The sequence below is a fragment of the Dromiciops gliroides genome, chromosome 2, assembly GCF_019393635.1.
Source record: "Dromiciops gliroides isolate mDroGli1 chromosome 2, mDroGli1.pri, whole genome shotgun sequence".
NCBI classification, from domain to species: domain Eukaryota; kingdom Metazoa; phylum Chordata; class Mammalia; order Microbiotheria; family Microbiotheriidae; genus Dromiciops; species Dromiciops gliroides.
In genome coordinates this window covers 246,991,573-247,006,773 of record NC_057862.1, presented here as the reverse complement: position 1 = coordinate 247,006,773, position 15,201 = coordinate 246,991,573, and the positions used below count along the sequence as shown (strand labels likewise).

The 15,201-nt window shown below is 37.0% G+C and overlaps 1 protein-coding gene across 1 annotated transcript in view; it reads right to left on the bottom strand.

Annotated features, from left to right (window-relative positions):
• Nucleotides 1-704: 704 nt before the first annotated feature.
• Nucleotides 705-15,201, bottom strand: part of PSMA3 (proteasome 20S subunit alpha 3) — a 40,065-nt gene continuing 25,568 nt past the window's right edge. Inside the window, exons 6-11 of the mRNA XM_043981542.1 lie at nt 14,369-14,441; nt 12,930-12,995; nt 3,183-3,229; nt 1,809-1,876; nt 1,213-1,277; nt 705-877 (exon numbers count right to left, since the gene is read on the bottom strand). Of these exons, the coding sequence (XP_043837477.1) occupies nt 833-877; nt 1,213-1,277; nt 1,809-1,876; nt 3,183-3,229; nt 12,930-12,995; nt 14,369-14,441 (364 nt within the window). The 3' untranslated portion in view covers nt 705-832. The remainder of the gene's footprint in view (nt 878-1,212; nt 1,278-1,808; nt 1,877-3,182; nt 3,230-12,929; nt 12,996-14,368; nt 14,442-15,201) is intronic.

Sequence of the window (15,201 nt, the reverse complement as noted above, 5' to 3'; positions counted from 1 at the left end):
AGAAAGTGGAAAAACAATCTCATTTTAAGTCAGAGTCTTCAAAAAGCTTAAGGAGCTGCTTTGAATGGTCCTAGATATCCTCAGGCATGTACTAACTTTTGCTTTTGTTCAAACAAGGCCTGTTTTAGGAACCAGGTCTTTATTTGAGAGAAACTAAATTACCAGGTTATTTGAATTTAGTTAAGTATTTATGGAGTTTGCTGTAAACTACATAAATATTCAAAGTCCAGCAATAGCAAAGTCCACTCTAGCTAAAAAATAGTAGTTGTCTTGCACTAGGTTAAAATTTCCAAAACTGGCATGTGTTGGTATGACAACAGATTTCAGCATTTTCACTAGCTAATATAAAATCAGTATGTTAGTAATATTTCCTATTGTATCTAGCAACTATCTATAGGACCAGAAAAAAGGCAGGGTAGCTGAGGAAAAACTTCTATTAGACTTAGCTCCATCTTCACTCCTTTGACATGAGAAAGGCTGTATGATAGGGGTTTTAGACAATACATTACCATGCCACAAGAATTATTTGAAGTTGTTTTAGTTATGGGAAAAAATGAGCTGCAAAAGAAGTAGAATGATTTCTTCTTTAATGGACCCATGTGAGTCAATCTACCAGGTAAACTGCCTAGTATTAATAGTGAGACAAAATGGGTAAAGTTCTTACAACCCCTCCCAAAGTAGAGATTTTGTCATAGAGAACAAAATGAACTTGTGGATACAAGATAAATTTTTAATAAAGTGGTAATCTGTCACTGGGGTAATAATCCACAGGACACTACTACATAGTTTACATGTAAAACGTTTTTTAAAAAAAGCATTGTAGCACTCATTGTTACATATTATCATCATCTGATTCATCATCTTCTTTCAAAGATTCCTGTTTTAAAAGAAGAATAGTCAGTCAGTATTTGAACATTAAAATGCTTCTTAGTCTGTGGTTATATGGAACATACATGTCAACAAAAAACCTGAACCTGCATTTACAACTGATGAAAAGCCAGAACTGAATAGAGGGGTTTAAAATACAGGGTTTATCTTTAAATGGACCCGCCAGCAGCCCCAATCTGCTTTCAAAATCCATTTTAAGCAAACTTTCTTTAATTATTTCCTATAACATTGATGTTCATTTTCAAATAAATTCTCATTTTTTACCCACTTCCACCCGTAGTTAGAAAACTCAACCACACCTGCATTATTATACAAAGTTATTACCTTGGCATATTTCTCTGCTTCTTCTCTTATATCTTTTGGAACAATTTCATGCCTTCCTTTTGTCACTGTAAATTAAAGACATATTTTTAAATTTAGGGATTTGAACCTAAAGTATGGGTAGTAGCATGTTATCAGTATTATAATTATTAATTTTTTTAATGTCTCATTATTTTGTGTTTAAACTGTTCTTAACACACATTTAAAAACTGAACTATATTGTTAAGGCTTAATGCAGGAGGTGCTGCAAGTTATACTGATACCTCCATGTTGGAACCTTGCTGAGAAAATGTCCTTTAGAAGAATTCAAAATTATTCTGTTGTTTAAAAAAAAAATTTATACTTGGTACTAGACTTGGAAGCAGGAAGGTCCTTTTCAGATATAATCCTTTCTGAATTGTGTATTTGTATTGAATTATGTTGATGACTGCAAAATCTTGAAAAATGATCAATTTTCAAACCTTACTGTGACCTCAACATGTGAGAGTTTAAAAAACTTAAAATAGTTAAAACAGTAACAAAATACTGAGTTATCCCAAAGGGTATACAAGCTCACCAAACAAAAATGTACAAAGGAATGTTTACGAAAGCATTTTTACCTTCTCCAACCCAACTGAGCTCTAGTTCAAAAGCTTTGTCCTTAACTTCATCATGTACTATATAGATTCTGGAATAAAAGAAGTAATAAAATTACCACATCAGTAAGTTAATCCATAAATTACAGACCAGTCTGCATTAGCAAAAATAGTTTCTTCACTGGAAGTTTCCCAAACCAAAGAAATCACAAATCTGGACCAAAAGAAGAAGAAAAAAAAAGTTTGTGTGTGTGTAGTTTAGTTTTCAAAATTTAAGCTAAGTTGACATATGTTCAAAAGTCACAAAAGAGTATTTGAAGACCCCTAGAATGACTCACAATGTTAAATACCTCTTTAAAAGCAAAGTCCTGAAAATCATCTTTTCTTGGTCTCTCTGATTCCAATCCTCCCTCTAACAAATCTACCAAACAATCTAAAGAGCAGGTCATTTAACTGCTCCTCTTACCTGGGTAAAATATAACCTCTCCAGTATAGGAATTAAGGCTGTTTATCAACTGTCTCCAAACTACCTTTTTCAGTCTTATTTCTAACCTAACTATTCCACAAATGGAATTTTTATCTCCTTGTATTTGAAAAAAAGCATCTTGGGGGCAGCTAGGTGGTACAGTGGGTAGAGCACCAGCCCTGGATTCAGGAGGACCTGAGTTCAAATCTGGCCCAGACACTTAACACTTACTAGCTGTGTGACCCTGGGCAAGTCACTTTAACCTCAATTGCCTCACCAATAAAGAAGAAAAAGAAAAAAGCATCTTTAGCTCTCAGTTATTTATCTTCCTTTATATTCCCTAGTTTTTAAGGCTCTTTCCTTCCTCAAATTACCCTGTTGTTGTAGCCCCAATAAACTTTTTTACTTTGGAAATTTTTCATGAGTTTGAGACATTTAAATTAGTTAAGTTTTCTATCTCATGGAAGCTTCTACTATTGTTTTATGTTTCTCAATTCTCATGATGCCTGAGTGTGACAGGGATTTTTCCCCCTTAAGCCTGAATGTTTCTGGGGGAAAAAATAAGACAGGACCAAGACTGGTTTGGTGAAGAATAAGCTGCATAAGTGACCTTAATAGGAAAAAAAGCCAACATTAACTTTATAAAAGTTACATTAAAAATTATCCTTGGGGCGGCTAGGTGGCGCAGTGGATAAAGCACTGGCCCTGAAGTCAGGAGTACCTGAGTTCAAATCCGGCCTCAGACACTTAACACTTACTAGCTGTGTGACCCTGGGCAAGTCACTTAACCCTCACTGCTCCACAAAAAAAAAAAATTTTTTTTAAATCATCCTCATTTACCGAACCCAGGCACTAAAAAGTAATGATTACAACTACAAAAATAATTCTGAGTCCCATCGAGTTGAGAAACTTAATGATGAAAAAATACTTACATTTTTGCAACTTCTTTAACAACATCACGACAAGTCATTTCTTTCATCTATGAGAAAATGTATTGACAGTATAATACAATTATATAAATAATATATATATTTTTAAAATAGTTTCATAGATTAGCAACTGAAGGCCAAATGGGCTTTCACTCACCCACCGAAAGTGAGAGGACTACATTTTTTATTCCACCCCAATATTTTCAAGACTGTATTAGGGGCAGCTAGGTGGCGCAGTGGATAGAGCACCGGCTCTGCAGTCAGGAGTACCTGGGTTCAAATCTGGCCTCAGACACTTAACACTTACTAGCTGTGTGACCCTAGGCAAGTCACCTAACCCCCCCCCAAAAAGACTGTATTATACTTGAATGTGGTTAACATCATTACATATCCAAAGGCAAATTTATCAATTTCCTATTCTCAATACTAAAGTCCTTTCTTAATTACCAAGAGATTCTTTACAGTAATTCTAATACCATAGCAACTATCTCTGTTGTCAAGATAATTTAGTTGAGGCAAAGTCAAAATGGTAGAGTATTGAGGGGGGAACCAACTCAAATTTCCCAACATTTCCCTCCAAACAACTTTAAAATAACACTTCAAAGCAAATTTTGGAACAGTGGAGCCAAAAAAGGTCAGAGAAACATTTTCCCAACCTAAGACAACTTAGGAAGTTCACAGTATAAGTCTTTAACATTAGGCTGGATGCAGGCCTGGAACATGGCCAGACTATCAGCAGTGGGTCCCAGAGGTAGTTGCAACAGTTTTGGGAGCTCTCAGCCCAGAGATGGTATGGGAGTTGGAGAAGTAGTCAAAAAGAAGCTATACTCTAGACCCTTTGCTAGCTGGATGCAGCTGGTGCAGACTGGCAACTCTACTGCCTATAAGCAATTCTTTGTTTTAGGACAAAGAGGAGCACTTGTGCTCCGTTATGTAAGAGAGCAGGGGCCTTGGTCACAGTTCCAGGATCAAGAGGAACACTAACTTACTGGCTATGTGACCCTGGGCAAGTCACTTAACCCCAATTGCCTCACCAAAAAAAAAAAAAAAGAGGAACACTAGCATTTGCAGCTGCAGTGGAGGAGGGGACCTTCCTCAGTAAAGACCAGAGCATAGTCTAGGAGAGCAGTGACAACATTTCTCCCAGGATAATACCACTTTGGAAGCACCAAAAACCTTTAGACTCCCACAATCAGTTCTGAAAACAGCAACACAAAAATACCTAAGGCTTGGCACAGTGCCTCCTCACACCCAGGTGAGCAGAGCCTGACTTCAACATAATTCAAAAGGAAAAAAGCTGGGAAAATGAGCAAACAACAAAAAAATAATCTGGCCATATAAAGGTACGCTACAGTGGCAAGGAAGACCTAAGACATAAACTTAGAGGGGAAAAAAAAGCTAATTAGATCCAAGGCCAACAAGAATTCCTGGAATAGTTGAAGGATTAAGAGTGGTAGAGAAAAAACTGGGAAAATGATGCAAGAAAATGATGAAAAGAGAATAACTTGGTAAAAGAGGCATGGGACAGGGAGGTGGTGTAGTGGATAGAATGTCAGGCCTGAAACCAGGAAGACTAATCCTCTTGAGTTCAAATCTGGCCTCAAACATTTATTTCCTGTGTGAATTTGGATAAATCACTTAACCCTGTTTGCTTTAATTTCTCATAAATGAGCTGGAGAAGTAACAAGCCAATCCAGTATTTTTGTCAAGAAAACGCCAAGTGAGGTCACAAAGAGTTGGACAAAACTGAAAAACAACAACAAAAAGAAGCACACACACACAAAAAAATAGTGAAGAAAATAACACCTCAACACCCCCCCCCCCAAAACTGGCCCAATGACAAAAGAGACACAAAGATTCACTGAAGAAAACTTCATTAAAAGTAGAATAGGCAGGGGCGGCTAGGTGGTGCAGTGGATAAAGCACCGGCCCTGGATTCAGGAGTTCCTGAGTTCAAATCCGGCCTCAGACACTTGACACTTACTAGCTGTGTGACCCTGGGCAAGTCACTTAACCCCATTGCCCTGTAAAAAAAAAAAAAAAGAATAGGCCAAATGGAAAAAAAGAAAACAATTCCTTAAAAATAAGAATTTGGCGACTGGAAGCTAATGACTCCATAAGACTTCAAGAAACAATTAAAACTTAAAACTTAAAAAAAATAGAAAATGTGAAATACATCATTGGAAAAACTGACCTGGAAAATAGATTAAGGAAAGATAATTTACCTGAAAGCCATGATCAAAAAAAGAGTTTAGACATCATATTTTAAGAAATCTGTCCTGATATTTTACTCTTTTGGGGGGCGTGGGGGGTGGGCAGGCAATGGGATTTAAGTGACTTGCCCAGGGTCACACACTTACTAAAGTGTCAAGTGCCTGAGGCCGTATTTGAACTCAGGCACTCCTGAATCCAGGGCTGGTGCTTTATCCACTGTGCCACCTGTCTTGATATTCTAAATCCAGAATGTAAATTAAAAATTAAAAGAAACAACTGATCACCTCCTAAAAGAGATCTCAAAATGCAAACTCCCAGGAATATTAGAGGTAAATTCCAGCACTCCCAGGTCAAGGAGAAAATATTGCAAGGAACCAGAAAGGAGTCAAATATCAGGGAGCCACCGTCAGATCACATGAGATGTAGCAGCTTCCATGTTAAAGGAGCAGAGGGCTTGGAATATGATTATTTTGGAAGGCAAAGAAGCTAGGATTACAAAAAAAGAATAACCTACCCAGCAAAATGGAGTATAACAATTGGGGGAGTGGAGTATAGGTAGGAAGTGGACATTTAATGAAATTGACAATTTCCAAGCATTCCTGATGACGAGTTGAATAGAAGACTCAAGAGAAGCATAAAAAGGGTATTATAAGAATAATCATAAGGAACTCAATAAAGTTGAACTGTTTACATTCCTATATGGAAAGATGATACATCTAACCCCCATGAATTTTATCATTATTAGGACAGTTAGAAGGAATCTAACAGGTGTGAGATGTTCATCCAGTCTGTGTGTGTGTGTGTGTGTGTGTGTGTGTGTGTGTGTGTGTGTGTAAAAGCGATGCACTGGGAAGATGTTTTCTCACATAAAAGGAATCCTAGGAAGAGCTTTTATAATTGGAGGGTGGCAGTGGGGGATGGGGTGGGGTAAGACAGTGCTTGAACCTCACTCTCATTGGAATTGGTTCAAAGAAGAAACACTCAGTTGGGTATAGAAATTTATCTTACCCAGTGGGAAAATTGGAAGGAAAGGGGATAAGAGATATTGGGTGAGGCAGCTAGATGGTGCAGTGGATAAAGCACCAGCCCTGCATTCAGGAGGACCTAAGTTCAAATCCGGCCTCAGACACTTAACTCTTACTAGCTGTGTGACCCTGGGCAAGTCACTTAACCCCAATTGCCTCACTTAAAAAAAAAATTAAAAAAAAAAAAAGCTAGTGTGACCCTGGGCAAGTCACTTAACCCCCATTGCCCCACCCAAAAAAGAAAAGAGATATTGGGGGGTTAGGATGACAAAATGGCAGGCAGATTAAAGGGTGGCAGTAGTCAGAAGCAAAATAAACTTTTGAGGAAGGGACAGGATAAAAAGAGAGAAAAGGATAAACAGTAGAAAATAGGATATAAGAAAAACCACAGTAATCAATGGGATGAGCAAACTCATAAAGCAGAAGTTGATGGCAGAATGGATTAGAAAACAGAATCCAACAATATGCTGTGTACCTTGTACACACCTGAAACCAAAAGAGACACAAAGAATTAAAACAAAGGGTTGGAGCAGAATTTATTTTGCTTCAGTTGAAGTAAAAAAGGCAGAGACAGCAACCGTGATCTCAAAGCAAAACCAAAACCAGACTTAATTAAATTAAAAGAGAGAAGCAAAGAAACTACATTTTGCTAAAACGTATCAAAGACAATGAAGTAATATGAAAAATGTTTACAGCAAGTTTGATAAAGTTTCATTTCTAAGATATAGGGAGGTGAGTCAACTTGACAATGAGTCACTCCCCAATTGATAAAGGATATGAACAGGCAGTTTTCAGAAGAAATCAAAGCTTTCTATTGTCATATGAAAAAATACTTTAAATCATTATTGATTAGAGAAAGGAAAATTAAAACAACTCTGAAGTACCACCTCATATCTATTAGAAATGACAAATGCTCGAGGGGGATAAGGGAAAATAAGTACATTAATGAATTGGTGGAGTAGTGAAGTGGTCTAATCATTCTGGAGAAAAATTTGGAACTATGCCCAAAAGGCTATAAAACTGACATACCTTGTCACCCAGCAATATCACTATTAGGTCTATACCCCAAAGAGATCAAAGAAAAAGGATCTATATATACCAACATATAACAGTTCTCTTTCTGGTAGCAAAGAACTGGAAATTAAGGAGATGTTTATCAAAAGGGGGGCGGGGAAGAATGGCTGAAGTGGCATATGATCAGCATTATCCCACAGTAAATATACAGTAAGAATGTTACCAGAATGACAAAAGAATCTGTTCCTTAAAACTTCAACTAGGGGGCAGCTAGATGGCGCAGTGGATAGAGCACCGGCCCTGGAGTCAGGAGTACCTGAGTTCAAATTTGGCCTCAGACACTTAACACTTACTAGCTGTGTGACCCTGGACAAGTCACTTAACCCCAATTGCCTCACTAAAAAAACAAAAACAAAAACAAAACTTCAACTAGACATGGAATTATCATCATATAGAGATCTTCTGTCCTTTGTAGCTAAACTCCTCTAAAAGGCTGTCTACAACAGGTATCTCTCCATTTTCCCTCTCACTCTCTTAAAAGCCCATACAATCTGATTTCTGACCTTGTCATTTCACCAAAACTCTTCTCTCTCAAGTTACTAATGATCTCAGTCACCAAATCTAACCCAGTGGCTTTTTCTCAATCCTCATTCTCCTAGACCACTCTGCAGACTGACACTATTTTCACTCTCTCCTACTTGATTCTTTCTTCTCTCTAGGTTTTCTTGACACCACTCTCTCCTGGTTTTCTGACTGCTCCTTCTAGGTCTCCTTTACTGGATCTTCATCCGGATCACTCCCTGTAATCATATTTGTCCCTGAAGGTTCTGTTTTGGATCCTCTTCTCCTTCTATATTACTTCATTTGGTAATTTCATCAGCTCCCAGGGATTTAATTACCATCTCTATGCTGATAATTCTCAAATCTACCTATCTTGCCCTAATCTCTTGGCACATCTCCAGTCTTGCATCTCCAAATACTTTTCAGACATCTTGAAATGGATATCCAAATAGACATCTTAAACTCAATAAGTACAAAACTAGTACTTATTCTTTTTTATTCTATACCCCACACTGCTCCCACCTTCCATGCTCAGGAGTCAGTCTGGATTTGTTACCAAGGCCTATCAATTTCACTTTTGCAACATCTCTCAAATAAGCCCCCTTCTCTTCTGACACTGACCACTCTAGTGCTGGCCCTCATCATCTTTATGACCTGTCTCAAGTCTCTCCCCACTCCAATCCATCCCATTAAGCCACTAAAGCACAAGTTTCATCCTGTCATCCTCAATAAACTCCAGGAGGAAATATGAAAACCTATTTGGCATTCAAAGCTTTTCATAACCTAACCTCCTCCTTCCAGTCCAGAAATTACAGAGATTTCAACGGTTACCTGGTCCAATTTCCTGATTCTTAATTTTTATAGAGGAGAAAGCTGAAGGCCAGAACAATTAAGCAATTTACCTGGCATCACACAATGGCAGCTTTAACAGGAACAAGACTCACACGAGACATGTTCTTTTCTAACTCCATGTGGTCATGTTTCCAATGGCCTGGAATTCACATTCCATCCCATAAACACAAAGATGGGGCCTTCAAGTGAAGAATAGCTAGTAGAATGTGGGTAGTTGTGGCTATGACAATCACGTTAAATGAAGACAACACACAACTATTGTCAGGACCTCTCTAAACTGTTTTGTGGTTATGGCTGTTTTACTAAACTGGTTATTCAAAGTCCAAAGAGTGATTGCATAAAGCTTATGCAATTATACTCAGGGCAGCACATCTGCTCCAATCCTGGGATTAGATTTAAAGTTGAAAAATCACCTAATCCATGTTATTTTTCACTTTATAAATTAGAAAAAACAGATCCAGAAATGCACAGTTATACAAGTGTACGTGTAATTAAGTGCCAGAGCCAGCACTGGAGAACCTGCTGGTATGACTCCAAGTTGGATGTGAAATACAGTGCTGATAAATCAGATCCATTTTAGAATTTTTTTAAAACTATTTTTACCATTGCATTATTTTAATCCTACTGTTTTACTTGTTGACTATTGTTTTAGTTAAGCATTTGAATAGACTAACATTAGAATACCTTAATTATGTATATTCTGCTATTAATAATAATGATGATGACAAAAGGATCTAAATAAATTTAGTGGCTCAGCTACTAAATGTCTGAGGTTGGATTTGCACTCAGGTCTTCTTGACTCCAGTTCTAGGTTCTATACACCAAAACACTTAGCTTCCTTAACACTTAATGGAGGAAAGAGGAGTAATGTTGTTGGAGGAATAATTGCAGTAAGGGGAAAAATATGCCTGAATGTGACATAGCAGAAAAAATCTGGAGTCAGAAGGTCTGCATTAGAATACTGGCTTTGCTACTTTTTATATATGTATGAGCTTTAAAATTGCTTGACCTCTCAACTTAAGCTTCCTCATCTCTAAAGGAAAAAAAAAAAGGAAGTGGTTGAAAAGGAAATTTTCTTTAGATATATCAGGGTAGTTTGCCTTTCTCTGTAATGCACTCTACCTTGCTACACTAAAGCATATTACAAATAAATAAATAAATAAATGGAGAGATGGATGATGGATGGTCAGGGGTGGGGGCAGCAGCACTTTTAAAAAGCCAAATGCCCAGTTTGTTCAGGTTCTAGTTATCATTGAATTAAAAGTCCTCTTCTACTCTAAAGAAAACACCATCATGGCCTTCAACTTTACTAATTTGAAAAACAAAAACAAAAATCTGAAGTGCTTTCAAAAATACTTGAAAATGGATAAGAACTTTCTTAAAGTCTAATAATAGTATCATGTGTCAAATGCTCTCAGACTGTTTGACAATTGATAACACTCTCAAAGGTGATTATAAATATATGAGTGTAACACTAACAATTCAGGAAAGGTTAAAAAAATGTTTACAAACAGTTATAAAGATGAATTTGATTCAGAAAAGATTTTTACCTGCATGTAAGAAAAACTGTCATATCTCTCTTTTCCAGGATGTTTCTGAAAATGTTCACATAGGCTCTTTGACTCCTACTGCTGTAAAAAATCTAAGGAACTATATCCCCCAAGATGGAAGAAATCAATTAAATTACTTATGGGAGGGGTAGCTAGGTGGTGCAGTGGATAGAGCAGCGGCCCTGGATTCAGGGAGACCTGAGTTCAAATCTGACCTCGGACACTTCATACTTACTAGCTGTGTGACCCTGGGCAAGTCATTTAACCCCAGTTGCCTCACCCCCCATCCCCCCCCCCAAAAAAGAAAAAGAAATTACTTATGGGACCAGGTTGGAGCCTACTGGAATCCCTGGTTATATATACAGAGCCACAAGGTAGATTGAATAAACCATGAATCATTTTGTCCAGAATGGCATGATGACCAACCAACCAGAACAAATGCATTCCCTTACTAGGGAATAATAACTGGATTTCTATTGTCCCTCCATAATCTATATAGAATATCCTCATCTCACACACACACACACACACACACACACACACACACACGAGTATACAAGAACTAAGACATTAAGAATAATAAGAACCAACCCAAAGCTCCTGTATCATTCTTTATTATTGTTATCGAATTCTTGAAGGAATGTTCTATTAATCAGAGTGTGTGGCAGAGTTGGTAATCGCATAAAACTTAAGCTGGGAAAAAGGTGAAGAACAAGGGCCTGGGAAAAAAAGGTTCAGGTTCAAACCCAAGGTTGGAGTTTTAGCTTTAGAAACAATCTTGGGAGCTATGGCTTATTTTTAAAACCACCTAGCCTTATTTCTGCAAATGTTATGCCTTAAGAAATAAAGGTGCTGACAAGAAAGAACCCTTGGAACAGAGACCAGATTCGGACACTGACAATAAGAACGCAAAAGGGGAACTGGCCCCCAATATGCAAGCTCAGTAAGAACAGGATAACAGAAGAGCCCACTCCCCAAAAGCTTGGACTATGACAATGATATAAGAATAAACATGACTGGGTAATGCTTAACACTTTTTAATTTGGTCCCCAAGGCATGGGGTAAGTTTAAAATGGGAAAATGACATTACAAGGCACATTCTGGATGGTAACGAAAGCTAGTAAGTCCTACAGACAATGGTAAAAGTCATGTTTTATTAAACCGATCTGACAACATAGATTAGTTGTGAGGCTGATACACTGCTAAGAACCAATTTACTTTCATTTAGTTTTACAGCCTGTTCTTGCTTAATAAGTAGACAGTTACGGAGACTTCCCTCTCCCCTGTGGAATGGCTTCAGGGCCTGGCATCTCTTTCCTTCCCCCAACCTCTCTGTAGCCAGAGCCTTTGGTCTTTTTAAACCATTTCCATTCCCTGTTTCAGTCCTTTAGATAACCAATAAGACATCTATCAACAATTCTTAGTATTTTGAGGTTTACAAGAGCACTTCACATTCTCTTAATCCTCACAAAAAAATTAATAAAGAGCCAACACTCCCTAGCTTCTTTTATGTCTAAGTTAAGTACCACTCCCAGGCTAACTGTATTCTTTCCTCTTCCATGCACTCTACATTGCAACCAAAGTGGGTTACTTCTTATTCCCTAAAGCTCTAAAATTGGCCTTTTATCACCCACCTCTTTCACCTCCAAATAATAGTTGGTTTATAACTCATGGGCCATCTTTATTATGTTTTCCCTTATATTATCTGCCTCCCTTTCAAATCTACATGTTTACATATGTTCCTGCATAGGATCAAAATGTCCATATAACTACATCTATACTAATTGCTACTTAAAACATTTTATAGTAATTTTCTTCTTAATTATAACAAGTATGGTTGAGGCAGGTAAAAGATATTAATGAATACATTTAACCAGTTAATTATATGCTACAAAAAATTAAACCCAATACATTGTTTGAAGATAAAAGAAAAAATGTATACTATATTTTTATTTTATTTTATTTTAGATGACTGAGTATCTCCCCTATTTCTTTCAGGCTGTAAGTACAGAGCTCCCTGAGGGCTCAGCCCAATTCTGCCCGGCAAAGGAGCTTTGACCTAGCTGATCTGCCTCTCCTCAGGCAGTCTGGTGGCCTCCCAGCTTCTAAGAGCTCATCATAATCATGCCAAACTTAAGGTTGACACTGGATGGCCTTAGTTGACTGTGACTCAGAACCCCTGAGATGAAGGGATGTGCCAAGCCTCAGCCTTTCTGAGGCAGCACAGAGAACATAGATTACGTACACCACAACACTAAGCTATATGGTATTTTAAAATGATACTTTTCTGTGTACTCAAGAATAAAAGTAAGAATTTGTTTTGGCTATACATGTTACACTTACATTTTTGTGTGCCTTTTTTTCTGGGTGCGACTATAGTTATCTGGTCAACATAAAATAACATTTTTAAACATCTTAGGCAATTTTAGTAAGAAAGTAACCCAGGGCAGATTTTTTTCCCTCCTTACTATATTTGGATACAACCACTGTTATGACTTTTAGTAAATTAAACATTTATATAAATTGAGTCCTACCTGGAGTTTCTCTATCTCTGTTTTTGCTGCTTGTCTGGCTTTACCAATGGCACATCCCCAATAACCCTACAAGAACACAAGCAAAATGTTAACTAAGACAAAAGAATAATAAAAGGTAAAGTATAAAAAATGCTTTTGAAATTCTATTTTGCTTCACTTACATATATCACACACACAGTTTGGAAATCTGCTATGCAGAGATGTGACTATAAAGCATTTGACTAGTATATTTAAGCTGGCCATCTATAGTTCCTTTATAACTTGTCTATAATCAATTAAAAATTTACCTTTTCCAAACAGATGAAAATATATTTGTTATTCTGGAGATACTATTCCCTTAAAATGAAATTTTTCAAAGAAAAAAAATAGAAGTGTAACATTTTGGGGAAAGGCCAATGTGGGAATTTGTTTTGCTTGACATTGCTTATTTGTTTCAAACGTTCCTCACCCCCACCCTCGTGAGGGAAAGAGGGATAAAAGAAATGGGGAACTAGAGTCTTTTTTTAGAAAAGAAAAACTGCAAGGCCAATGCCAAACATATACTGGCCAGAATTAGCACCCCAAAAATGTGCTGTTCAAAATTAAATACATGAATAAATGAATAAGAATATACAAAAAACAAAAAAAACCCCAAAATTCAATTTTTATGCAAATGAGATGAAAAGAAAAATACCAATTTATATTTGGACCAATATGGTATATTTATTTTTTTAAAAATTAAGTGTTCAAAGATCTGACATTTTATATCACCCATTTTTTAAGTTTTAATGAAATCACAAAATCTCCTTCAATATCCCCAACAACCCATTTATGGTATGAATGATGCCTACAAACATTTCCTGTATTGTATATTGTATCACAAGATTCAGTAACAATCTAATTCTATGATTCTGAAATCACAAAATTATACACAAGAGTTTTTAAAAAATATTCTTTACAGATAGTATAAAGAGCTTACCATTCTTTATATTTTTTTTTTTGCTTTTTAATAAAGCCTCCTTGATAAAATTCCATACTATTAAAGGAAGGCCAGATTTCTTTAAAAAATTAAGTTCAGGGGCAGCTAGATGGCGCAGTGGATAAGTACCGGCCCTGGATTCAGGAGTACCTGAGTTCAAATCTGGCCTCAGACACTTACTAGCTGTGTGACCCTGGGCAAGTCACTTAACCCCAATTGTCTCACCAAAAAAAAATTAAAAAAAAAAATTTTTAAGTTCAAATCCTTTTGGAGTTACAGACAGCAAAACTTAAAATTTTCAGCATGAGGAGTACAAGATAAGGAATTAAATTAAATTAATTTGTAATTAAATTAAATTGGCTAGAAATACTCACATTTACAAGGCATGGTTATTTGGGGAAGAGGGAGAGCTATTTAGAAATTAAGATAATGCAAAAGATTTATATCTAGTTGATCAATAAAGACTTTTAACAATACTCACATATGAAACACCTGATGGGTCAATCATATAGAGTTGTGCTCCATCATTTGCACCGTAAGACCCTAACATGAAACTGTGTAAGAATAACAATTACCACAAACATGACACTTACAAATTTATTATGAATATAAAAATGACACTATGATCTATGTTTCAGTTCCTAGGGTTTCTGGAAAAAGTTCTAATAGCGTATCAATGATGAAATAGTAAAGCTGAGGGGCAGCTAGGTGGCGCAGTGGATAGAGCACCAGCCCTGGAGTCAGGAGTACCTGAGTTCAAATCCAGCCTCAGACACTTAACACTTACCGGCTGTGTGACCCTGGGCAAGTCACTTAACCCCAAATGCCTCACTTTAAAAAAATTAAAAAATAATAAAGCTGAGGTCATGTGAGAAACAAAGGGCCTTAAAGATTTCTCTTATTGCCACCTCCTCTGCTTAAAATTTTGTAACCTGGTTTTCATCTAGCCTCATTACTGAAACCATTCTCTAATGTTGCAGATGGCCTAGTCACTTAAATTTGTAGGCTTTTCCCCTACGGTCACTCTTAGACCTCTCATGTGATAATGATTTTTCCAGCTGGCAGGACTTCATAGGATACTCAAGGCTCTTCACAGACTACCTTTCTAGCCTTATCTCAAATCTTAATGATCCCCACCCACTTTATCAAACCCCATAGAATCTGAATAGCAAAACTTACCCTTCTACCAAAGAAGCAGTTCTGTTGTCACTTTCAAAAATCAGACTGCTGTTAATCTGTGCATTCCTACCTCGGTGCCTTTGCAGATGCTGTTTTTATGCCTAGATAATCTGTTCTTCCACTCTCCCTCCTTGA